Raw genomic sequence first — 26304 nt, forward strand, 5'->3', positions numbered from 1 at the left:
TCTTTTCCCCTGTCATATGAACCTGGAAATTATTTTGTCCTACTCCTGAAATTGGTTATCAGTTATTTCCACTGGGAGTGTTTGGAGATAAATCCTCCTAGGCAAGACGTTCATTTTGACCGTATCAATACGCGACTCGAAATTTAAAATTGGTATTAAGTTCCATCTTTTAATATCTTGATTTATTTTATAGCACAAAGGTTTAAAATTTGCATGATATATTTTTGAGAGATCTTTAGGGATACTTACTCCAAGATACTTAATTTGCTCCAAATCCCAATTCAAGTTAGCTTTGGACTTAATTTCCTGATTTGACTTATAATTAAAAATTAAAATCTGAGTCTTCGATATATTAAGTTTATAACTTGACATTGAGCTAAAGGTCTCCAGAAGTGATAACAGCTTGGGGAAGGTAACATTTGACCCTTTAAATCATTTTAAATCACATTTATAGCAGGACGGTGAACAAAACGTTAGGACACTGAAACTGCTTCAGCTACATTAACTAGTGCTACTATTACTTTCCCTCCTGTTTCATGTCGAGCTGCTCTTTGTGGAGTCGGCCTGTGAGGGCAAAAATGGTAGTTGATTTTAAACGCGCATACGGTCAGCTGTTCTGTTTACCATCTTAAAATAAAGCATCACTGCCCACCGAGCTTCAGTGTCTTCTTGTTCCAGCAGAGGTCCTCCGTGATACAAGACAAACTCCTGCTTAGAGGTGGCACGCTGGAATCTTAGTCACTGTGCTGTGTTTCCATTTAGAATCCACTTTAAAACGACTGATGAAAATCCAAATAAATGAGGTAAGACAAAAACATTAACAGTCGAGTTATTTCACCGCGCTCAAAGTTTTATTTTTATGTCTGTCACTCTGATTTCAGCACATTTGCCAGTCAGCGGCGTGACAAAAACACTGTTTTATGTGTGTGTGTGTGTTTGCAGAATCTGTAAACGTTACGGCATGAATGGCATTTAAAGCGCCAGCGTCGTATTTCAATCGGCCTCAGTTTCAGCACCATGGAGAGCCAACAGGCCCTGACAGCAAGTCAGCAGACAGTGTTTACCTTCGTGTACATGTTCGAGCAAAAAAACAAAAAAACAACAACCTTCTGTATGTGTACAGCAGATGCCATTTGTATATCTGGTATTTAAACAGTTCTAACTTGTGTCCGTTGGGATGATTTTAAGGAATGCCGCAAATCCGTGCAGGCAATGTAAAATCTTTGATAGATGATATGGTTTCGATCAATGTTAAATCCTGTTAAATCTAGTTTTGCAGTGTCGGGGGGGCGGGGTATTATAATATAGCATACTATTGCATCATGTGCATTTCTAAGAATAATGCATAGACTATATGTAAAATTGAAACGTGGACAGCACGCAGTGTAGTGCTGTACAAAGTCCATGTCGCTACACGGTGGGGGGGCTTCGGTGGTTAAGTAACGCCCCGCTCGTTATGTAACACATTTGGGATGGCGGGCACTTTATTGCGCGCGCACAGTCAGTGGTCTCACTTCTTGCCCAATCGCGTGCGTCGTCAGTCTGCACTCAGCTCTCATCCGCACGACATCCACACAGCAGCGCGCAGGCTGGCACCACCAGCAGAGGAACGACCCTTTGTGCTTCACCCAAACTGACGCGCATCCTTCTGAGAGACATCACCGTTTAACGTCACCGTCCACCATCCAGGCAGGTGTTGTTGTGTTTTTGATCCTCTCATTGAAAACGATGTCGCATCAAACGCGTGTTAGCCTCTAAAAATTTTCTCTTAAAACTATTTTAGGAATGGCAGCAGGTGGGGAGGGGTGGAGCTGTTTACAAGTTCAGGAGCGAGTCTTCTTTAGATTTTTTTTCCCCCAATCATGATATTTTTGCCTATGCGCATAAATATGACATTTTGGATGAAATCTGTCCACCCCATGCTTGAAGTTGTTCACAGCCAGAGACGTCCTGTAGCTGACTCCGCACATCGTTATTTTGGAGACATGTCAGCGCCTCAGGAAAACATTCCCAGAAACTGCGGGGGCGCCACATGAAACAAAACAAAAATCCCACGGCTGGATGCGATAGGATAAAAATGTAAATCGAGCAACTATTAAATGGTTATATGAAATGAACCGCTTTATTTGTTGGTATGATGTTATCTAAATATGCTTTATAGTACTCAGTTTAAAAAAAGAAAAGGAAAAATGGATTTTGAAGGAAGCTGTGGTAAACAAAGGGAGGCATGTAAACACATGGTGCGCTGTCCGAGGGTTTATTAATGATGGTTTAAATGGCTGCCCAAATTCTCTTTTATTTTGGGTGTGTTGACAGCACTGGAAAGACATGCAAACGAAAATGATCGCCACTATATGGAGAATAATTCTGTTGACTGTGGTTTTCTTTTGCATAAACACATCTTCTGTACTGGCAGGAAGCTATTTTACCAAAAGTCACTTTTAGTTTCAGAATGCTTCAGGCTGAAAGTGAAAGTCACTTCCAAGCACTGACGTCATGCATTTATGATGCAGTCTGTTTAAGGGTTGGTGGGCTTAAAATAAAAGTTGCAGGTATGACATGTGACTCAGCAGAGAGATTGAAATCATTCCATTGAATCTTTCCTTTTTTTATTTCAGCAAATGGAGGGGGAACAAGAGTCAAACATCTGCTGGTTTTCACAGAAATCAAGCAATTTAATGCCTCAGTAATAAACACAGCAAATGTACCGACTGCATTATGACGTTAATGTCAAAGTGGAATGAGAAGCTTCGCATTAGTTCATGTGTGTCACCACCATTATGAAAAAACACATACTCTGGGATGGATTAAGGGAATTATTATTGACGCCCACTCCATGCTGTTTTAAAACAACACCATCTGGATGAGGGGAGTAGCTCCAGTGGAGGCTTAAAGACTTGTTTACTTGTATCCCACTGAGTTCTTATAAAACATCCTTTCCCAGTTCATCTGCTTACTAAATCAGCAACCTCCCATGAAGTTTGTTTGGAATACAGTTTTTTAAATTATTATTCATTTGTTTTTGGATTGATTATGGTTCATATATGCAGGCAATTTGGCTGTTTGTTGCTTAAAGGGAGTCTTTGCACCTTAAGCAGTTCTTAGCCTCTTACTCAGCAGGTAGTGGGACAACAGTTTGATAACAGAAAAAACACCTCAGCACAAAAAGCACATGACTATCAATACACCATAGAAACACAAGACAAGCAACAGGGGCGGGTAAAGGGTAAGAGAGAGCCGGTGTAGACAGCGCATCCGGTCCTCCAGCATGTCTGCGCTGGTCCAGTCGGCTGCCATCTTCCCCGGTAGGGCACAAGCATCGAAGGCGTTTGGAAAGGGAGGAGGGATCAGTGTGTGCATATCAGTGTCTCTGTGTGTGTGTGTGTGTGTCCAGAGTTCAGCTAAGACAGTGTCCTTCGCCCCGCCAGGCTAAGTAAACAGTCTTCCAGCCAACCCAGGTGGCCTTGCATGGAATGGGGGGAACAGTCTAAACACAGTTGTTATCAGGGTGTTTTGTTCAGCTCCAGCCTTGAGACCGCAGCTGGCGCCGAAGGGGTCTCCGCATGAAGTGATGATGGTTTTTACTTTAGTGCGAACAACTCATATGAATTTCAAAGCTGTTCTAACAGTCCAACACTGGTCTCTCAATCTCCCGTTGGAGAGCCGTGAGCTTTCTATGATGTTATCCAAACTTACGTTCCGTGATGTTGTCATTCTTTTTGCTCTGAGAACTCACGATCGCAGTGCACTTCCCAAGATTTGATCCAATTTGCGCTCAAAGGTGTTATTCGAGCTAGCCCCTCCAGATGTAATCCAGTTTCACGGCAGCCGTGCGTTCTCCAAGATCTTCTCCATGCTGCACTCAATGAGCCCATTTTGAAAACTCACGCCTCGTCCCATCATTTCAATCCCAGCGGGCAGCCTTGTGGGGGTTTGAACAGCTGGTTCCGCTTCCTTAATTCTTCGATAAGCCAGGGCCAAGCCAGCTCCGATCAGCAAGAACCCTGTTACCATGGTTCCGAATAGGTAGATTTCTTCAGCAGTCAGGCTCAGACCAGTTGATCAAATCCATAATTCATCTTTTAGGTTTTAGAGAACAGACTGTGAGAGAGTGTTCAGGGAAAAGTAAGTAAAAGCACATACTTTTATAGCCAATCGTAAAGCTAAAACACCCAGCATCATTAGCAGACTGTCAGAATCCACTGAGACCACTCTTTTTCCAGCCAATTGTTATTAAGACACTACATGCAAAACTGAACACCTCAGCCTCTGAGAGATACTAGAAAGGAAGTCAAAAGATCAATAAAGTCATGTCGAGTTATTTTCAGGGAACCATGGATGCCTTTGCTTTGCATAACGTCAGTCCATTCGGTGGCATCACCTCCAAAATTTGTCATCCTGGTAGCAGTGCTTCCTTAAAAGAAAAAAATCATTGGTATTCTCGTGACATAGTTGTTTAGACACCACATTTCAGTTAGCACCAAAACTGTCAGACAGGCTGACACCACCATCCACATTTCCTCTTGACCACACCCTTTTTGATTGAAAAATCACACATCTCATCTTCTCTGCTCAGCTTTTGTTTCAGTTTATCCACATCCAGGTTTGTCTTTTAGTTGTTTGTTTGTTTTACCTTTAAAACCCATTAATGAGAGCCACAGTTTAAAAGAAAATCCATTAAAACTATAAAAAAAATAGAAATATTCATTGATCTCATCAAATCAGTGGCACGATGCTCCGTAAACACGCTGGCTAGAGTACACAATGTTCATTCAGTCTGAGGAAAGCATCGAGCAGCTGAATGGTACCTCCCCTTCATCACTTCCAGATATTTCGTCAGCGAAGGGCTGAGTAGGATGAAGCAGAAGCCTTCACTCTGTGCACATTCATACATAACTGGTTCCTTCTAGCTCGACTCTTTCGCACAGCTTATCCCCTTCAGTTGCTATGACTGTTGCTAGGGCACGGCAGCAGTCGCCCAGCCCTGCTTGGTGCCTATAATCTGATTCTGCCATGCTATTGCACCGGGCTTTTGTGTATTACTACAGCGAAGGATGAAATTGTGGATGCCTGAAAACCAAAAGAATAAAAGTGTAAGATAAAGTGGTGCAGTACAATTCAGCACACGTCAGTCTATTTTTGAAGAGGATGAAAGTGGAGTTTGAGTCCCGAGACTCTGTGTTCTAATTTTGCAGTTCAGTTTGGTCCTTTGTGGGTTGGAAAGGAGGATTTTGCACACTTCTGGGCTACTCATTAATGGATAATAGGTCGTATTGGGTCCTTAGTTTTGCAAAGGCAGGTGATCGAAGTACTTTTCTTTTTAATGTAGGAGGGGGGAAGGTGAGATCAGAGTCAAAGGATGCGACAGCAGCACACGGGCCCTGGGGTCAATGACATAATTCCCAATGCCACCCCCAAAAAAGAATCTGTATGTACTTATGCAACTGACCCCCTTACTCGAGGGTGCTGAGAGGCAATCAACAGGCAAGAGGAACTAAAGTAATTTTATAAAGTTTATTCAAGCGTGAGAGAAGATCTGCATTATTTAGCTATGGAGCATTAATAAAAAATGCTTCTCTCTTGTTTAAATGTGCATGTACAAAAAGAAGTTCAGCGTTAGACCAGAGTTCCCTCTGCTTTGGCTTCTATTTCAAACCCTTTTATAGAAAAAGAAGCTACAGCATCGCTCCAGCATCCATTAGATTTCATTGATCAAAGCACTTTGTGGCATTTGGCAGGCAGCCCTTCACTTTTTGCACAGACAGCTGATAAGCAGAGTTAGCATGGCCTCATCTACTGTATTACTGTGCTTTATATCTATCATTTTAATCTGGGATAACTTTGATGAATAATCTGAACATGAAGAGATTGCTCTTTGTATCTGCATCTGCACAAAGACCGAACTGTTCCAAAACCATAAGCAAACTGAGATAAAGGTCCAGTGTGTAGAATTTAGAGGTATTATCACATCCAACTACAGATGGAAGTAAGTTTAGAACGAGCCCTTTATAGGCAGCACATCTTCTTATAATAATCCTGCCATGCTGCTGAGCAGAACAAGCAAACCAAATATGGTTTCTAGAAAGGGCTTTTCACATTTAGACTGAATAAACACGCTTATGAGCTCTCCGTCATGCTTGGAAATGAAAGGATTAATTTTGTTCCATTTTGCAATGTGATGCCATTAAATCTCACACAGTGTTCCTTTAATTGATTTAAAATTCATTTCTGCCATATGTTTTTTGTTTGTTTTTTTGTCCAGGGTCAGGGTTAAAACTTAGATTTTCTGATCTTTTGATTAGCATCATTATGTAATAGTTTTCCTGCAAAGGTAAAGACATTTCAGCCCATGCTCTGCATGTCTTTATTGCTCATTGGCAAACTTCAGCATGCTAACACAGTAAACAGAAATGCCAAACCTCTGTACGTTAACATCAGCATGCTTGTACATTGAAGCTCTGCAACTATTAAGATTCTTACATAGATGTAGACTCATAATTATTTTTACATAATCTCCTTTCATTTGGATTTTCTCTGTAATTCCTTGGCTTCATTTGATTGTTTATAGGCCGACTGATCCTGATATGAGAAGGTAGCCCACTGTTTATTTTTAGCATTTTTTAATTTAGTTCCTGTGTTGGGCCAAGTCTGCCTTCAGGCTTCTAGTGCCATCTGTACCAGACAGCATTTGTCTGTGTGTGTGTGTGTGTGTGGGGGGGGGGGGGGGGGGGGGGGGGGAGGGGGGAGGGAGGCGGGGGGGGGGGGGATTCAGTGGTGTAACAGGGTTCAGATAGAGGGCCTTTGTTTATTATGAGTTTAACTTCCACATCAAAATTCTTATCTATATATGGTCCACAGGAATGTGACTTACCTGTTTATTTTTTTTCTTCTTTCACACTGATCAGAGGAGAAAGCGTGAGGCACAATGGGACCATTCCAAGAATATGAGGTGAGTCTTAACTGAATGCAAAATACTCTTTTTTTACCCATAAAAACAAAGATAAAACAAAAATATCTGCAACCTTGCAGTTATTATCATAAGATAATTAATGATAAATATGACCTGAACTAAATCGTTTGGTAATTCAAGAGAAAAAAAAAAGAAAATCATAGTTATCATACATGGACTACATCAGTGCCTCCTGCTCTGATAAACAGGAAAACAAATCACCACAGAAAGGGAGCCCCCGCAGCCGCATCCCACGTCTGGTCCTCCATCCTTTCCGACCGAAAGACAAGGGATCGCCTCTGTCTGATTCCCCTTTCTCAGAGGAGGAGGGCAGGGAGTGTGACATCAGCTCCGAGCACTCCAAGAGGACCATCAGCACCAACAGTTTTTGTTCTGGTAAGAAGCTCAGCTCCAGGGCAAGGGCAGGACATTCCTAATATGAAATGAACGTGACTGGTGGTCAGTTGAAAAATCTTATGACAATACTACAATGCAAACATTTTACAAATTTTAAGCAAAGGTTATGCACGCTCAAAAAGAAAAAGCATCTTTGTTTGGTTTTCTCCCAAACTAGCCTCTATTAAGAAACAGAGCAAAAAATGCAAAGAGTGACTGTGTGTGACCACAGAAACTACTTGACAGCTACTTTCTGGTGGTGATGAGCCATTGTAAAAGCTGTTGTGCTATCTGCCAGAGAGCAAACTTAGATTGCGATTGACTGCTTATGCTCGCTGCCTGCCCTGCGCTGCCCATTCTTGGCTATTACTGTCTGTGTGCCTGTCTACAATAGATGACACCGGCTGCCCCACTAGTCAGTCTGTGTCCCCCTCCAAAACCCCGTCAGGCTCAGAGCAGAGTGCCCACGGATCGCCGATACTCCCAGAGCGCAAGACCAAAGTGAAGAGGGTGAGGGTGATGGCCGAGTGGAGCGGTGAAGCACGGAGCGCGCCGAGGCACAAGAGGGAGCTGAGGTCGGCCATGAAAGCCAGAGGTACAAAAAAAAGAGTACTGCGAAAAATACAAAAACAAAATTTCAGATAAAGCTGACTCGGGTCAAGAAATCTCAAAATCTTCAGCTTAGCCCTGCTGTATTATCATCTGATCCTAAGGTTTGATTCTGTTACCAGTCATGAGTTTTGTTTTTTTTCTACTCACAGACTTCTGTAGTACAGCATGGTTATCACATAACAATTTCCCACTCTGGGATGCAGCTGCTTGCTAAAAAGAAAATTGTGAATGGGAGAAGAGCCATTTGTGTATCTGTGCATTTTTTTTAATCAGAAAATTGTTTTTTTTTCTCTTATAATCTGAGGCAAAGGGGGGGGGGGGGGGGAATTCTTGATTAATAATCAGACTGAACAAGGGCACTGATTGGTGGGGAGAAATGTTTGGGAGCTTAACCAATTAGGCTGATTAGCAGGAGGTCAGCTCACTGAAGGTGCACAGACTCTTAGTTGACTCACAAAGTAGTGGAGGATCACTAAGATTTGAGCAGTTTTAATTGCTGTTTTCACTGGACACAGTAATATGGTTTTGTTTAATGGAAAAAGACACTACTCAGGTATGACTCTGATTTCAGTTTTGAATCGCTGAAACTCTAAAATGATGACCTGCTTTTGTTCTGCTTACATCACTGTGCCCAGGCCTCAAGCCTTTGTCCTGCCGCAACAGGACAACAGCAGAGAGAGATTGCATAAGGCTGGATAGCATTGGCTAATTGTGATGTTCCAGTGATATTTATGATGATATGGTTCATTTTTGGCTAAGCATTAGTATAGATTGCTCAAATCTTGATGGAAATCCTGTTTAGAGATATCAACACCATAATCCTGCAGTGGTTGCTGAATGAAGGATTGTTTATGATTTTAAAAAAGAATGTTTTTCTAATGCACAACAATAAGTTAAACTCAATCTAAAGCGATTTCAGTTTCTAATGTGGCACCTTGAAAAAATTAATTGCTCTGATGCATTAAACTCAAATTAACTTGGGCTGTGGTTTAAAGGCAGGAGTCATATGACTAGCTGGTAACTTTTGGCTTCTTTTAGCAGGAATTTTAAGTGGGATTCTTTTTTTTAATTTTTATAAAATTGACCCTCATTAAATTATGTAGAACCCAGAGTGTTGCTGGAGAAGTATAGCGGTGATCAAAAGTTGCACTGTGTCTTTGTGGATCCAGAGTAAGTATATAATGGTTTACCAAGAGAGGAACTGTGTGACTGCATGAGGAAGTCAGGAGTGGCAGAAAAATATGTAAGAAGACAGAGAGACAGTGGTGAGTTGTGTCGTAGGAGTGACAGAGGAGTTCAAGGCAGGGATGGGATTGCGTCAGGATTTGGCTCTGAGCCCCTTCTTGTTTGCACTGGTGAGGGATGGGTTGACAGATGAGGTCAGGCAGGAGTCTCCGTGGACTCTGATGATTGGAGACAACACTGTGGCACGTAGTGAGAGCAGGTTTGAAGAGAGTCTGGAGAAAAAAGGAATGAAAGTCAGTAGAAGAAAGACAGACTACATGCGTGTGAATGAGAGGGAGGTGGGTGAACCGGCCAAGATGCAAGGAGCAGAAGCAGTAAAGATGGATGACGTTAAATACCTGGGGTCAACGAGCCAAAGCAATGGATAGTGCACAGGAGAGGTGAAGAAGAGTGTGGGTGGAGATGAGTGTTTGGGATAATATGTGACAGAATCATGCAGCAACAGTGAAAGGGAAGGTTTACCAGATTGTAATGAGACTTACTATTATGTATGGATTACAGAGCTGGACATGTTAAGATTTTCTCAGTGGGGGTGACCAGAATGGATAAGATTAGAAAGGAGTACGTCAGAGGGACAGCTTAGGTCATGCAGTTTGGAGACAAAGGAAGAGAGACAAAGCTGAGATAGTTTGGACATACGTAGAGGGGGGGGATAGTGGATATACTGGACAGAGGGTGTTGAAGATGGAGCAGCCCGGCAGGCGTGGACATGGAGAGGGTTGGTGTGACAGGAAGATGCAAGGGATAAGCTCAGATGGAAGCGGATGATCTGCTGCGCTGACCTCTACAGGGAGCGGCCAAAAAAAGGAGACATAATTATGTAGAACCCACATTTTTACACTTGCAGGAATCAGTGTTTCTGCATCACTAAAGATGACTGTTCAACAGTTTGTTTTATCCTGTTAGGACATTGTGCTCTTTTTCCTTCCTTCAGGTAGTGAGGCAGACTTCAGCTCTTCCAGCAGCACAGGCAGCCTAAAGACCAGGGAGGTTCTCGGTTCCAATTCAGTTGGAAAGAAAGCTCTTTCACGCAGGTATGAGGTTTAACATGTGCATCCTAAATCACTAACAGATTTGAACTTAAGTTTTCAAGACATGCATTATCCAGCAAGACTGCAGTGTGCATATACACACTTAAAAAAAATTATTAATGAACACCCATATTTATTTGTCGTCATTTATTTATTTTAATTTTTTTCTTTCATCTTAAGTCGCAGCACTCACATCAGGCCACTTCCGGTGTTCAAACCAGCCGGGAACCCAGCAGCCAACAGAGATGCAGAACTCTACGCTCCCTACCGAACTCCTCCAAGAGCTGCCTCCTCAACCAACAGCAGCAGCTGCACCTCCAGCCCCACTTCTAGGTAATAAATATAGATTTCATGCTTATTTGCCCTTTTCTCTTTATTTCCTGTTAAATGTGTTTGAAGTGTAACCTTTTTTGTAAGAGAAGCAGGTACATTTTGGAGACTGTAGAGGTTTAGGCTGTGGCTCGGGCCATGTACAGTGACCACTAGTGAGTGGGTGGCTGGATTAGGCTCAGACAGTTATCATTTCCTCTCTTGCAGCTGGCTGGGATTATATTGGTCATGATTTGGCTGTAGCTGGGATTAATGGGGATTTAATATAGCAAATGTCTGAATATGGTACCCAGACAGTGACCTTTCTGACTGGGTCTCATTTGCAACTAGAGCAAAAGCAGTTTGCTTTGGCAAAGAGAACAGGGTCATAAATTTTTTCATACAACAGAATACATTTGCCTGAGTCTTAAATATTTGCTAAAACTGAATTTCTAACATGGTGCTTAAGGCAGCAGATTATTTGAAAGGCTCTGTTAGTTTGCATCTCAGCCCTGCATAAGCCTTCACTTTAAAAATCCACTCTCAGGAGCAGTCCCAACGATAGACACTCAACCCTTTTAGTTTCTGTGCAGACACAGAATCTGCCCTGTTTTCCATGCTCACAGCTTCCATAAGTGCATCATAATCCTCCAGTCCTGTCACTCCAAGACGTGCCGTTTGTCAGCATTCCTCTGTCTGGCTAAGTGTCATGTGACATTGCTTCCCCCTCACATGCTGCTTTCTCCAGGGCTGTATCTATTTCTGGCAGAGATGCAGCATATTTGCATCAAAGCCTAGAGTAACCCAGGTTGCTAGGATATCGTGCTGGTGAAAGAGAGCATCTTAAATGCTGCTTTGCATATCATCCAAATCCGCCGGCTTTTCTGGGGATGACAGGAATCCTTTTTAGTTTTCTCTGAGCATGATGACACACCTATTTGAGGGCATGTAGGGGACATTTGCCAAGGCTTTTTCCACTAAGGTGATTTCTTTGCTAGCTAACGCTGCTTGTATTCAGCATTTTAGGATTTTAAGTCTGTTGCCTGCATGTCAGTAATCCTGTGTCAGACAGTAATTCCAGGCTTCAGGGAGCATCTGCCCTGACAGCACTCCGAATCCGACTAATTACATTCTGTGGGGAGAATTTAGCTGAAGTTTTAAATTGGTTTGTTTTCTGCAGCTGTTTAAAAATGTCTGCTTGATGAATGACAGACAATCACTTCCCGAGGTGTAAACATCCACCGGCAACCTCATTTCCCTTTCTCCCTCTCTTTGTATGCACAACAGAAGGCCAGGTCTGGGCCGCTACCATTCATGTGGTGACAACCACGGAATCAGGCCTCCGAACCCTGAGCAGTACCTCACCCCTCTGCAGCAGAAGGAAGTGGCCATCAGACACCTGAAGACCAAACTGCTGGAGTCTGAGAACAGAGTCCATGACAGGTTGGCAGCCTCATGTCCAGCTGTTCAGTTTTAAGACAGGATGACAGCAAAAATGTACTGCTGTGCTGATGTAATGCTTGCATGCTGCAGTTCTGCTTCTCACTAACATCTTGTGAAGTCTAAACCCCCTGGAAAAGGAGTGTTGCATAAGCAAAGCATATTTTTAAAGTGTTTCTTTATTCCTATGCTGCGCTTATAACAGTGATGGATTAAATAATGTCCTTGTTATGCATTAAATATGGGACTGTGGTTTAGCATGAAGACTCAAACAGGAGCTCAGGGGGTTGGGAAGCTCATCTGTAACCGGAAGGTTGCCGGCTCGATCCCCGGGCTCTCTGTCCTGGTCGTTGTGTCCTTGGGCAAGACACTTTACCCTACCGCCTACTGGTGTTGGCCAGAGGGGCCGATAGCACGATATGGCAGCCTCGCTTCTGCTACAACCGTAGCTTGCCTCCACCAGTGTGTGAATGAATAGTGGAATTGTAAAGCGCTTTGGGTGCCTTGAAAAGTGCTTTATAAATGCAATCCATTATTAAAAGTGTGGTAGTTACACCAGCCATTCGCAAAGTCAAGAGTGTTCTGGCCCACTTAAAAACCCGGGAATCCCATGGGGCCCACTCAATTTTAAATTTTCACTCTAATCAAAATACAAGACAAAAGTTTCTTAAATTTTATTCAAAAACCATAAACAACACAGGTTGTTGGCTTTAAATTGATAATGCTACCCAGTCATATGTCAAGTGTTAAGGCCCGTGTGTGGCCCACCTGCCACTTCGACACAAAATTCCAGACACGAGCAGTAATTTTAGGTCAGAGTAATTTTGCAAACGAATGACCTCCTATTTGATTTTTTTTTTTTTTTTAACATAAATGTGTAACTGTACATACCTTCATACATTTCAAACTGAATAGTTATTCACTCCCCCCTTTGAATTCAGGCCATCAGCCTTCACAGACATTTGTATTCAAGTGGCAGACAACACAAAGTTACAAACTCAATAAGTGCAGTGTTTTGTTTTAAAAAAAAAAACAAAAAACAAAACTCTTGGCATTTTTAAGTGGCCTAGGACTTCTGTCCATATAGTGTATTTCTATGTTCTAACAGTAAATGTCTAGCCACCTAAACCCACACACACAGTGGGTTGTCACAGCCATCCCCTAGTCTTTAGCTAAACTATGTATAGCTTCAGACTTGCAATATAAGTGGCTTTTTTTTTTTTTTTCAAACTTTACAAATTACATGGTAAAGTTCACAAGTGTGTATTCAAAAACTGTTCCTTTAAGTTACTTGGATGTTTTCCTCCCTCTTTATTAGAGAGACAGAGATTGAGGAGCTTAAAGCCCAGCTTAGCAGAATGAGGGAGGACTGGATTGAAGAGGAGTGCCACCGGGTGGAGGCTCAGCTGTCCCTCAAAGAAGCACGCAAAGAGATCAAACAGCTGCGTCAGGTGGTGGAAACCATGAAGAGCAGTCTGATGGAAAAAGATAAAGGAATTCAGAAATACTTCATTGACATCAACATCCAAAACAGGAAGTTGGAGTCCCTGCTGCAAAGCATGGAGCTCGCCCAGAGTGGTGCCAACCTCCAAGATGAAAACACCCTGGACTTTATGTACGACAGCTCTGATGGCAGCGGGAAGAAGATGGTGGTGGATGAGGAAGGTACGATGGAGCTGGGATACCAAGGAGCAGAGGCAATGGCAGACAGCGGGCTGCTGGCAAATGATGAGATGGCGAACAGAGCGGACATTTTGGAGAAGGTCTTCATGTCCACTGCAATGGACTTCAGTCAGGACTGTAGCAGTAAGCTGAGGGCCAGTGCAGAGTCTGGGCCCGGAGTGTCTGCGCTGTCAGGAGAGAGACAGTCAACCGATTCATCCACTGGAACCCAGCCCACTCTACCAGATATGGTTGCCACCTCAGGCACACTTCCACATCAGGACAAAGAAGTCCAGGCCGACATCATGCCCATGCCTCCGGACCTGCAGGCTCTGCTCTTTCAGCTTCTAAAGTTCCATGGGGTTGCAGCAGGAGATGCAGCTCTATCAGCTCCAGTTAGTCTTCTAGGGTTCCCAAACCTACCTGGCTCCATTTGCACCACCACCAAACAGCCCGACTCAACACCTTCCCAACCCAGCACATTTCCAGAGAGCCCCGACACCCCCGCCGATTCTGGCACATTTTGCTCAGAGCCTTCCGAGAACAGACGATTCATGGAGGAGCTGGACTTTACTGTCGGCGAGGAGGATTCTCATCTGTCATCAGGACTGGATGTGGTTGGCAAGCGTTACTGGAGCAACAGCTTCCTGGTGGATCTGGTGGCAGTAGCGGCACCAGTATTGCCTACAGTGGCTTGGCTGTACTCACGGCATGGCTTGGACGGAAGCACTCCGGTGTACAACATTGCTGCCCTGATTAGGGGCTGCTGCATCATGGGATTGCACTCTCTTCGTCACATCACTCATAGGCCTGATGCGTAATGGCTTCCGATCCGCATGCAAAACCCCTGACCTTGAACTAAAGCACTTAAGCATCTTTCCAAGAGTATTTGTGACATCGTTGAACACTTGATATCAATGCAGTCATTTTGGTTTGAGCACTGTTATTTTTTTTGCACTGTAGTTACCAAGAGGTGACATGGAAGGGATTATTTATAACAAAGTTTATTTATGTATTTATTTATGATTTACATGTATAAGCAGATCATCTGGGTAGATGGTTGTGTGTTATCATAGTCCTGTGGTGTCCCTAGCTGTTTAAAGCAAAAGTTCTTTGTTAAGAGATTTTCAGGAGGTGAAAGACTGACTGCTGCTTTCTGTTTGATGGGTGGTGGGTTCTGAAATGTTTCCTTTCTTCATAAAGAAACCTTAAACCTTCAGCCAAAGCTTTAATGTAAGTTCACCGTTTTGTGAAATTTTTTTTTTTTCCTCCCCTCATTCTGGGTGTAGAGCTTTACTTGGTACTGCCTGTGTATTGTTCATAGAAGCTAATGCTTCAAAGCAACTGACACTTGTTATGTGCCTGAGCAATGTGCAATACTGGTAGTAACATCAATGTCCTTGCATCTTTATTATTAAAGCATGATAATTCTGGCTATGTTGTAGTGTTTTGGTTTGGGGGTTTTTGTTAGTTTTGTTTGTTTTTTTTGACATATTTGCTTTTGGGTTTATCAAAATTCATGGAAATCTTTTTCCAAGTTTGACTTGCGTAAGAGTCCTGTTTGAGACAAACAATGGGAGTTTTTTTTTTTTTTTCTTCCCATAAATAAATAAATGGGGTGGGGTATCTCATCAGAACCAAAGTTCCAGCAAGCAACATGCTCTCGTGATGGCTCATCTTACATAAAAGCTTTCTCGACCTGTCTACAGATGTCCCCTGGGTTGTGGTTCCGCCTGTGGAGTGCATTAGATCCACTTTACTGGGATCTCTCAGAAGCTGTTAAACCTGCCCTTACACCAGTAAAAACTGGGTCAGTGCAGCTCGGAGTCTGCCCACATAAGCCTTTAGTGATTGCATAATACCCATCACATTCAGTAAAAATTAAAGCAAAAAGCTGATTAAATCTACATGAGCTAACACTTGCATCTTTGCTACAATGGGTCCATTTCCGCTCCAGCTGTAAGGAGAAATGCTATGTTGACATTGCATAACCATGACTCCTCGGTTCATAAGGCATCTGAGTCATCAGATGCTGTAATCCCCACATCAGTGTAGGGATCAGTGTTGGGACTAACGCGTTATTAAGTAACGCGTTACAGTAACTACGTTATTATTGTGGTAACGAGCACGGTAACTAGTTATTATGCCAAAATCAGGAACGCGTTAGTCGTTACTGGGATTTAGATAGGGTCGTTACTCGTTACTTCGTGTGGTGGCTATCGCGGAGCTTCCACAGATTCTGTAACATTGGCAAGTGGTGGAGGCCAGCAGGTGGATGAGGGAAAGGGGACGCAGAAGGAAAAGAGACCCGAGGCGGCCGCCGGTCCAAGTGTAAACTGAACTTCAGGTAAGAGGTTATGACCTGCAGTCTATCTGGGTCAGATATAAACCAAGTTTAGGTGGAGTTTATTTTCGTTATTCTGACTTTTTCCGTACTGCGTACTAGCTAGCATGACGGAGTTTCTATACAGCTGGGTGGGTGCTATGAAGTTAATGTTGAACTTTATTTTGTTCATAAGTTATTAGAGTTGCCAACCGTCCCGTCTGGTATTCAGAGAAAATATTAGGCGTTTCTCATTGAGGTGAAAAGGAACAGTTTGTCCCGTAATTCAGGTACAATGAAAAAGGCACAAAGCTGGAGTTATTCTGTGTTTGCTGCACAGCTGCTTCTTCTTCTTTCATTCTCTCACCTCCCTCTCCCGTTTCTACTTCAATCATAAAAACTGATCAATGATCAGCTGATCGGCTCTCTTGTTTGTTTATCGCCCACTTTGCGCCAGAAAGAGGAAACCAGCCGATGTCGCGTTAAACAACAGCAGCACTTTTAAGCTTGATCAGCTGTTATTAGAATTTATTTAATATTAATTTCTAGTATCAGCTGATGTTTGCTGGAGCCACAGCTGCAAAAAAGCTGCTGGTCATGATGTCGGTTTGGTTATCTGGTGAGAGGGAAACATGAAGATGAAACCAGGAGATGTCCTTACTCAATCATCAGAGCTGAACAGGTGATGGAGAAACAGATTTACCTTTTAGGTGACATGAATGAGTTGAAGGGAAGTTATGAACTGTTTCTGAGAGACAGATAACCCCAGGATCCTTTTTAGGCAGCTGACAGCTGGTAACTGTGCAGGTGCGGATCTTGCAAAGTTTTGCCAGGGGGGCCAGGTAGGGCATTAACAGGGAGAGGTGGGCAGAAAGAAATACTTTTCTTTCTTATTCTCATTTAAAATGTCTAGCTTTTAAAAAATAATTATCTGAATCTTACAACAAACGATTGATAGATTGATGCATATATACCATCAAAACAGTGTACATCACTGTCACAACAGCGTTTGTTTTCATTCAAAGGCTTTATGATTTTTCCTATAATGGTGGGCCAGTCTCTAGTCAAAATGCCCGGGCCGATTTTTTGTCCCCGTCCAGCCCTGTATGCAGCTCATCTGCAGTCTTGTGTTACCTACATCTTCCTATTCAGAAGGCAGAATTTCCAAGTTCTGAGTACAATCAAAGCACAGTTTTTGTGTTGGATGTAAAAGGCGCACATGACGCTGTGACATAGGCTAGAATCATGGCAGCAGTCATTGACGGTCCAGGCGTGGGATTTCTCTCGTGGAAATATGCACATTATCTTTTCCTTTCTATTGGTAGGTGGCACAGTGCACTTGTGGCAAGTAAGCAAGCTAGAAGACTGGCAAAGTTATGGAAGCAACACATTAACAAGAGAATTCTGAGTAAAACCAAAGTTACTTTCCCTAGTAACTAGTTACCTTGAAAGTAACGAGTAACTTGAAGTAACTGAGTTACTTTTGATAGAAGTAACTAGTAATGTAACTAAGTTACTATTTTAAAGTAACTTACCCAACACTGGTAGGGATGCTAGATTAAATGAGTGGGCAAGCATTGGTTTGAGCATGAGTGCACACCAGTTTTTGTTTAAAGAACACTGGATGTGACTGCACCCACTCAGCTTATCCCCTTTCTGAAGACTGATGACGTGCACTTTCCCTTTCTGAAAGTGGGTCAGTCTCTGAGAGGTTTGGCAGGCAGGCCGGCAGAGTCCCCAGGTAGATGGGACTGACATCATTATGATGGAGGTCAGATGTGTGATGACAATAGTCTGTCAGTACCTTCTACAGGCCAGTTTAGCATCAGACTGTGTTTTGATACTGGAATCTTCATGCATGGTGACGCTTGACTCTGATGCTTAAATGATTGATCATGAAAAGAAATGCTTTACAACATGGTAACCATCCTACATTAGCCTATTAGCCACATTGCTAACATTTATGGCCTTGAGAAAGTACGATGATACAATAAATTCTCCACTTCTTTATTTCACTAGCTGGGCCCACGTCCTCATTTTTAGGTTTGATAGCGTTTTAGTAGGTAAAAATGAATGCTTTGACATGAATTGAGCTGCGGTTTGGGGAAGGCCTCGAAGGGGACAGGCAGTGGCTCCCGGGCCTGGCAGATCTCCATGCACTAAATAGAAGTGAAGAAGTTAAAGAATTGAGAACAAGGAGAGTGGGGCACGTAAACGAGAATGAACAGCTTGCAGAACTGGGGGAACCTATATAGATGACAACCAGAACGAGTGTTTGGAGGCGTGGTCCTGCTCCTGAAATTCCGATACATAATCTCCAACTAAGTGCAATCGTTAATCTTTAAGTGTGTCACTCCATCAAGGTTTTGTCACATTTTCTCCCCTTAATCACTTCTGTAGTTTGCAGCATTTTTCATGAGGCTGGTTTGCAGGTAGGAGATTAAAAAATAGAAAGTTCTAGGTCAATTTTATTTTAACATGATGATGTCAAGGGAAGAGTCTATACATATTTCTGTTTTGCAGGAATGTAATGGCAATTCCACCAATAGCTTGACAAATTTCAATAAAAACCAGAGTGAGATATTGGTAAGGTTCATCCTCTGGGAATCATCACTGATGGTAACATTTTACAGAGCTCCTTCCAATAGAGTGAGATTTCACTGTAGAAACAAGTTGTTTGCCAAGTGGCCGACACCTAAAAAACACTCATAGACAGTGAAAAAGCCTGAACCTAAAGGTTGTATTCATGAAAAAGTATTACCTTTCCCACAATGGTTGCTGGAGTTATTTTACTATTTACATATCAGGCGTAGCCAGATTGTCTTCAGTTGAAGGTATGAATCAAAATTTATTAAAAACCTGTGTAGGTCTAATACAGCAGGGATACAATTTGTCAACTCTGGACTTATTACTTTATATTAGTCCTATGTCGTGCTCAACCACTGCTATTTTTACCATTAAGCATGTGTGAAAACAGGATTTTAATGATTAATTTCTGGAAAAAAAATCACGACGTGCAAAATTTAAAAAGGAAAACATGACATGCAGCCTTTCTCAGTGAAAATAACAGGGAAAGGGCATTTCCAAAGAAAATAAATCCACACCTGCTTTTAATTTCATTCTTGAATCTATTCATGCTCTAATTATTTTCATATTCATTTTTATCATTGACATTTTAACAAAAATTTTGTCAGTAAATAATTGAATAATATTAACCCAGATATGTCTTCTTTGACTTGCTTTGCACCATTTATCACAAGTCATGGATGAACACATGCTGTATCTGCACTTGCCAATGTTTCCATGACAACACTGACTGGGAATTTCATTACAATGATGCATAACAAGATGCTCAGTCAGAAGCACTTACTTAAAATGATGTGCTAGGAAACGTTTATCCATCAGCCCATTATTTGCCAAGATTACTGTATGAGTGTCCACAGTGATGATGACCCATGTTTAAGTACTGGGTCTCTGCAGACAATTCATCAACTATTTAACAGCAGAGCAAGATTTCCTCCCCCAAGATAAAAGGGGGAAAAAAAGACGCATCAATCACTGGAAATTCTCCTTCAATATTACGGGCTGACAAAAATGAGTGAATGGCAGAGAGATGCAGTGAGATTACCATGGGAACCCACAGCTAATATCTGCATTGGCTACGTTCTAGTCTACCATCATGTATCCACACGCACTTTGAAAATTTCCAGCCTTCATTTTAATGCAGATTTCCAGCAAAATAAGGGCCATACAGCACAGGGAGATAATGTGAAATATAAAAGCATCATTCATTAAAAAAAAAAAAACAAAAGAAAAGAAACAACGAACAGATCAGTTGTCAGACAAAGACATAAATATATAAAAAAAAAAAAAAAAAAAAAATCAAGCAAACCAAGGGATTTCACTGGTATTCAATGATGCATAAAATAAATTAGACGTCCTTGCCTTTTGAGGTTGTAAAAATTACAAAAAAAGAGAGAGAAATGTACTCCCTGTGTATGTTTCAACAGGTAGCACAAGTACCGGTTTATTTACAAATGTTCCTGGAAAATCCAAAATGGAAGATTTTCCAACAGATTTAATCAGAATCTCAGAAAGCCACTTCTGACCTTTAACCTAAAACGATCTGGATGGTATAAACAAAATCTCCCTTAAATCTCCCTTAAAGACCAAAATGACCCTGCCACATGAAGAGTGAGAATACCCGCTGCCCTCAACATTGCCATGTTTTATGCTGCTGCAGCTGGAAAACACACTAAAATGCTGCTGGTGGAAAAAAGGAGGAGGAGGACAATCTGCTAACATGTGAGTAGTGTACAGTAAGAATCCTGGTAGGTTTGGTGACTTTAAAGACAGAGCTAGCGTCTTTGCCCCTCCCCCACCCCCAATTCCTGTTGCTCAAAAGTGAGCCTCTTTAAAATGTTATGAGAGCTTGACGGCAATTTTCTGCTCCTTCTTCATCATTCTCTGAGCTTCTTTCTCCATCTTTTTCCTCTGCTGCTCCATGAAGCGCTTCTCTCTCTCAGCCATCTTCTGTTGTCTGTTTAAAAAACAAAACACAAAATTATAGGTAAAAAAAATAAATAAATAGGTGACAGGAAGTGATGTCACACCAAAGCATGTCACCAAAAGCTAGGTCAGCTGAGAAGGGAGGAAAACAAAACCCTGCTTTTTGTGCCACTGCCGACAAAGTATTATCAAACACTGTCATCTGGTGGCCATGAAATGAACATACACATTTAGAAAAGTGATGACTACAAGAAGAAATATAATGGGCCCATTATTCTCGCTGTATTGATGTTGTGTGCAAACAGTGATGTCGCCACAGTTCGGTATCACTTTATACCAGCACTGAGGGTGCGAGTACCGGCTGGCGTATTCTACTCAATGATAGGTCATCACTCAGACAAATCTTCCACATCAGTGCAAGCATAGGAAGAGAAGTCAAAACCAGAAGCAAAGAAGTAGTTTTTTTTGTTTGTTTGGGGTTTCCCACAAAGTCATCTATATCTGTATAATCTGTGAATACCTGAACATCTGTACTGATCATCAAATAGCAGTACAAAAACAAAAAAAACTAACAACAATAACCCCCTGCCCCTCCAAAAAGAACAAAACAAAAAACCCCAACATTGTACACTCGTGTTCTAACTACAAAGACGCGAGGTGCACAAACAACCGAAATGCCAAAGTGCAGCTTTTGGCAGCGGATGTGAGACCACTGTTGACGTGCAGTGCCGTCAACAAGAGACGGCGAGCATAATGGGCTCACGAGACTTCTTTGAGTTGTGTGAGATAAAAACAAATGAATTAAAATACTTTTATAGAGCCATGTTGTTGTGCAGATAGAATAATTCAAGTTTTGTTTTTGTTTTTTATTAGAGCAGGGGTGTCAATCTTATGTGAGCTGTGGGCCACTGCTGGCACTGTCATCTCATTGGCGATCCACTTTAGTGTTCAAGTAGTACAAAAAACCCCGAACAAACAAGAAAACACCCAAAAAGATTTCTGAAAATACAGTGGGGTTTTTTTTTTTCCATTTTAATATATTGTATAACAAGACAAAATTGCAAACGTGAACGCAATTCTTTTTCCTCACTCTTAACTAACTGTAGCCAATCATTGAACTACCACATAACCAGACTGGTACTCTCTTTCTGGCCAGACACGTGGAAGGTCTTCTGCTATAAGTTTATATATATATATATCTAACAAAATAAAAATACAGGCATATGTGTACACATTAGTTTTTGTCTGCTAGCAAAAAATTTTCTCTTTACAAATAACTCTCTTACTGAACTAACACATGTTTGTACTCTCTGCTCATATTGCCTTCATATTAGATAATTTTCTGCTTATAAAAAAACTTATTTTAACATTGCACTCAGCAACAAACAAATCCTCCCCAACAAAAAAGTAACTTCAAGGACCAAACTGTATTATATTTCTACGTCAATATAAGGGCCGCAAGCACCGGTGATGTGTGCCGCAAGCGGTCCCCGGGCCGCGAGTTTGAGACCCCTGTAATAGAGGATGAGCTAAAAGGAAACTAGAGAAACTAAATAGGAATTAACTGCTAATAACCAGCTATGTTAACAATCTATGTTTTTTACACCAAGATTAAGAAATTCTGCTGTAAGACTGGAAGCAAAGATTTCTTATTTTTCAGTTTAGACACCTCTGTCCTCACTGGTAGGAGGTGTGAGGAAGAGATGCAAGGAACACATGTGTTGGCATAATAAAAGGTTTGATCACTCTCTTGTTTTACTTAATTTCCCCCTAGTCTGCAAAAAGTACAATTAAAAATAAAATAAAAAACAGCATTTCACAGGAGGTATCTACTTGGGGTCATTTAGATGACAGTTAAGAAATCCAACTATAACCTGGTGTGCATTAACATAAGGATTGTGAATAATAATCTTTTACAACTGTGTTGTGTTGAAAAAAATGTTTTTCTGTATAAATACAGACAGATTGTTGTATGTGGCCATGAAACCTGTTGTTGTGCATTCCTCAGTCTTGGAATCTTAACATGGTTAATAACATAAAAAACAGTCCTTGTTCCTGTTGTTGTGTCATAACTGGTTAGTTAAGGTAGCAAATTGGTATTTGCTGTATATAGAAGCAGATGAACTCTTGGTCCATTTACCTGAGCACCTCCTCTGCCTCCCAGGCAGCATCAGACTCATCCTCCCAGGCATTTGTGTCCTCCTGCCAGGTGTCCATTTCACCCAGTTCAGCCTGTGGAAATTGACAGTTTGCAGTCTTATATACAGAGATAACACTATGATAACATTTTTAGTCGGGAGCCTTTGATGTCTAATACATCAAAAACGTCAGTTCACACTAGAGTGTTGCAAACTGCATCAAAATTTACTGAACCAGTGGAATAAGAGAAGGGGATTGGTGCATTATTTTGAAGGCTTACTGAGTCATTCTGACATTTGGGTGTTCTAAGATTCAAGTCCTGCAGCTTTAATATTTTTTTTCACAAGCCTATTTACTGATAAAACAAGTTTTGCTTTCCTTTGATGGCCAACTAATTCTCCTGCATAATTATAACATTATTAGCATACATAGTGTAAAACATAAACAGTCTTCCAACAATAGTGTAACTTACTGAGGGGGGAATGAAAGTCATCATATCCTGAGAGGCTGCCAACCTGCTGGAGAAGCCTGCTGAGCCATCAGGCACCAGATAGTTCGAAGGTTCCCTTTTCTTCAACACAATCTTCAATATGAAAACCAAAAAAAGAAGAAGAGGAGCTTAGAGTCAAAGTAAAAGGAGTTAATGTTGAATCGCTGCTCAACTATTAATAGGAAGGACAAGCTGAGAATGGGAGATTTTCAAGCAATCACACTGTTACACTACAAAAATTGTATGTCTAGAAATGACAAACCCAACATTTTAAAAGCACTTTACTTCTGCACTCAAAAAACTTCTAATCTGTGGCTGCAGGAATTATCAGGCTATGTATCAAAAGAAGACGTTTCAAGCAAAAGCCATGGGTTTGGATCACAAGAAACATTTAATCGCATTTAAAGCATTAATAGCAAAACCTTTACTCTTTACTGTATCTGGATGCCTACAGAATATTTATGTCATGCTTCTTGGTTTAGACACCAGTTAAGAATTTGCTAAAAATAAACAAATAGATTTGCTAAAAACAAACAAATAGAATTATATATTAGATGCCATTTCTTGTTATTACAGGAAATCAAAGCTAAAGTTTTAATATTGCAATAGAATACATAAATGAAACTCTGCACTGCGTGTCTCTTTTTTTACATCTGCCCATTTCTAAACTGAGTAAAAAACAAAGACTAAGATCGACACTGTTTGTGCAAATTACTTCTAGATGTTACTGTTAAGTTTCTAATAGAATATACATTTTATTAACAGCCCCTTGTAAGTAGCCTGACACCAGCTACAGTTATAATATTATTATTAGAATTTTCTGTGGCATGGATCCATTTAAAACAGTTGGAAAACAAATAGTAGCCTTTCTCTTTGAAGCGGCAACTGTTTTCCGCATCGTCATTGTATTTTGTATCATGTTTGCTTAAGTCAAACACAATAGTCAGGGCTTCTTTTTTTTTTTTCTTTTGCCATTACAGTTTTTCCTCATTTACAAAAATAACCGGTTTTCCATCTCTGACATTGTAATGACACCTAAGACTCTTCAGTTAAAAAACATACACCACATAAACAAACTATAAATTCCATGACATAGAGTGGCCCTATTACACTTCACCTTATTTTCTGTCACATTTACACTGGTATAATTGTGTATACTCAGCAAACATGGTCAAAGTTCACCACAAATAAGGAGCTGAGCCTCACAGGTGAAGTTTACTTAATAAAAGACAAATTTAAAGGGGTTATACACTTTCATAGACATGGCACCAACTGCTTTGACTTGTTGCAGACATACCTTCTGTGTTTTCCTGATGGTGGGAGCCATGTCTTTGAAGTAGTCCGGCTCTTCATCTACATCGTTGGGTGGAGGGGAGACATTGCCGTTGCCACCTTCAATCTTAATACTTGTAGGAGCCTCTTCATCCCAAGAGCTCCATTCCTCAATCTCTGCCTGTGCAGATAAAAATAAACTAATAAATAAACTAATAAAAACACAATAGTGCCTGAAAGTTATTTGTTTATGAAAACAAGAAAATTGTGTCTCCTGTATGGCAGCCTCTTCTCAAAGCAGCTGCTGATGACTGCTGCAGTACATGCCTGTTTTGGTACAGATGATGAAAAATCCACTGTTGTTGGGAGAGTTATTTGATCACCACTGAGTTTGCGGCCCCTTCCAGTCCTGTGTTACACAATGAAATTAAACTCTCCATTATTATAAAAAGCAGAAACTGCACATTACTGAACACCACAATCAAATCTCTTTACTGTGCATTGTGACAACCTTGCATCCAGCACATGCACAAAAAAGGATCTCTAGTTGTGGAGCTGATGCATGCAAAAATTGTGGTAAATGCTGTGAGTTGCTGTGAGTTTCATAAAGCTAGAACAATATTTTTTAAATCCATATCTCCTATTTTATTTTCAAAAATATCGTAGTAGTGTAAAGATAAATGTCTCATACATGCTGTAATGGACAATGCATTTGTGCTTACCTGCATATTAATCTTTTAAAGAAAGAAAGAAAGCTGGCTAGGCATGTGCAGATCTTAAATAGACGGAACTGAGAGATGGCCATGATGAAATTGAGCTGGTGGGAAAGAAAAGGAAAGATTTCCGCATCTGATTTTGCAAGTACGGACATCACTTGTATGCTCCACTTGCAGCAAAGCAGACGAATATTTACACAGGACTGCGCAAAAACAAAATCTGTAAGCTTTTATAAACACTTAATCTCGAGAGCCGTGCCACGAGCACCTCACTGAAATACGAACCCGTATTTATTCACCATAGAATAAGACCGAGCTTAAGGCTAACGTTAACAATGCAAGTTCTTTACTCATGAAAACAACCGAGCTGTACCTACTAATAAAATATGCGTCTCTACAATCATAAAAAAGATACAAACTCACCTTATAAGATGCCAATAGACCGTATGAAAGGCAACTGCTTCCTTCTTGTGTGGCAGAAGAGACAAGTTCATTTATTTGCTAACCTCTGCTTGCTAGCTTAGCCCACAGGAAAACATATTTGTGAACCCTTTTAAACTATTCCTACGACGACACATTGGCGGTGACAGTTTAATTCACTGTTATGTCAAAACAATGGAGGTATCAGCTCCGCAACCCAGTTTTGTTTCATGACAAAAGTCCTAAATTTGTGTCGTCTCTCGTCTCTGTCCCATGGCTGCCATCTTTGAACTGGGAGGAGCAGAAACACAGGAAGCGTGATTGTGCTGTATTCAAGTGCTGTTGGAAAAAAAGGGAGAGTATGTAATACAGGAGAGAATGGAGAAGACATGCACTGTATGGCTTTATGGCGAAGAACGTGCACTACAGATTTTATGCTGGCTTTGAGAGTGTTAATGGTTACATATAGAGAAGGTCAGTGTCTTTGTGGACCTACAGAAAGCATATACAGCATCATAGGGTGCCAAGAGAGGAAATATGGAAGTCAAAGTGGTAGACAAGTATTTGAGGGTGATACAGGACACGTATGAGGACAGCGAGATTACATCAGAGATCGGCTCTGAGCCCCTCCTTGAAAAATATTTGCATATTTCAATTTATACACGTTCAAAATACAAGCTAGAAGTAATTATAAAAATTACAACGCGCTGGTAAATATCTATAGATACTTCTCAAAAACGTTTAGAGAGACACGCGTCTCCCTTATATTTATCCTTTATTATTGTCGTCTT

At 41.2% G+C, this 26304-nt stretch overlaps 2 protein-coding genes across 5 annotated transcripts; one reads left to right on the top strand and one right to left on the bottom strand.

Moving 5' to 3' along the window:
- Window positions 1-695: 695 nt before the first annotated feature.
- On the top strand, window positions 696-15077 carry sybu (syntabulin (syntaxin-interacting)). Of its 4 annotated transcripts, none has more exons than XM_006794841.3 (8): window positions 696-803; window positions 6906-6949; window positions 7159-7345; window positions 7740-7940; window positions 10137-10236; window positions 10414-10566; window positions 11830-11985; window positions 13301-15077. In XM_006794841.3, the coding sequence occupies exons 2-8, from the start codon at window positions 6926-6928 to the stop codon at window positions 14463-14465; spliced, it is 1986 nt and encodes a 661-aa protein (XP_006794904.2). In that variant the 5' UTR covers window positions 696-803; window positions 6906-6925; the 3' UTR covers window positions 14466-15077. The 4 variants fall into 4 exon arrangements, with proteins under 4 accessions (XP_006794904.2, XP_035765468.2, XP_035765469.2 ...); XM_035909575.2 differs by lacking the exon at window positions 696-803 and adding an exon at window positions 1552-1689; XM_035909576.2 differs by lacking the exon at window positions 696-803 and adding an exon at window positions 1552-1689 and having other exon boundaries at window positions 7794-7940.
- Window positions 15078-18430: 3353 nt separating this feature from the next.
- On the bottom strand, window positions 18431-25809 carry ebag9 (estrogen receptor binding site associated antigen 9). Its single transcript, XM_006794839.3, has 7 exons — window positions 25517-25809; window positions 25100-25194; window positions 24705-24786; window positions 24403-24558; window positions 23088-23198; window positions 22617-22708; window positions 18431-20507 (listed from the first exon to the last, which is right to left on the bottom strand). Exons 2-7 carry the CDS (start codon window positions 25180-25182, stop codon window positions 20390-20392), a joined length of 642 nt encoding a protein of 213 aa, XP_006794902.2. The 5' UTR covers window positions 25183-25194; window positions 25517-25809; the 3' UTR covers window positions 18431-20389.
- Between the last annotated feature and the right edge of the window lie 495 nt (window positions 25810-26304).

Source organism: Neolamprologus brichardi, chromosome 11 (assembly GCF_056152115.1).
Source record: "Neolamprologus brichardi isolate AB-2024 chromosome 11, ASM5615211v1, whole genome shotgun sequence".
NCBI lineage: Eukaryota > Metazoa > Chordata > Actinopteri > Cichliformes > Cichlidae > Neolamprologus > Neolamprologus brichardi.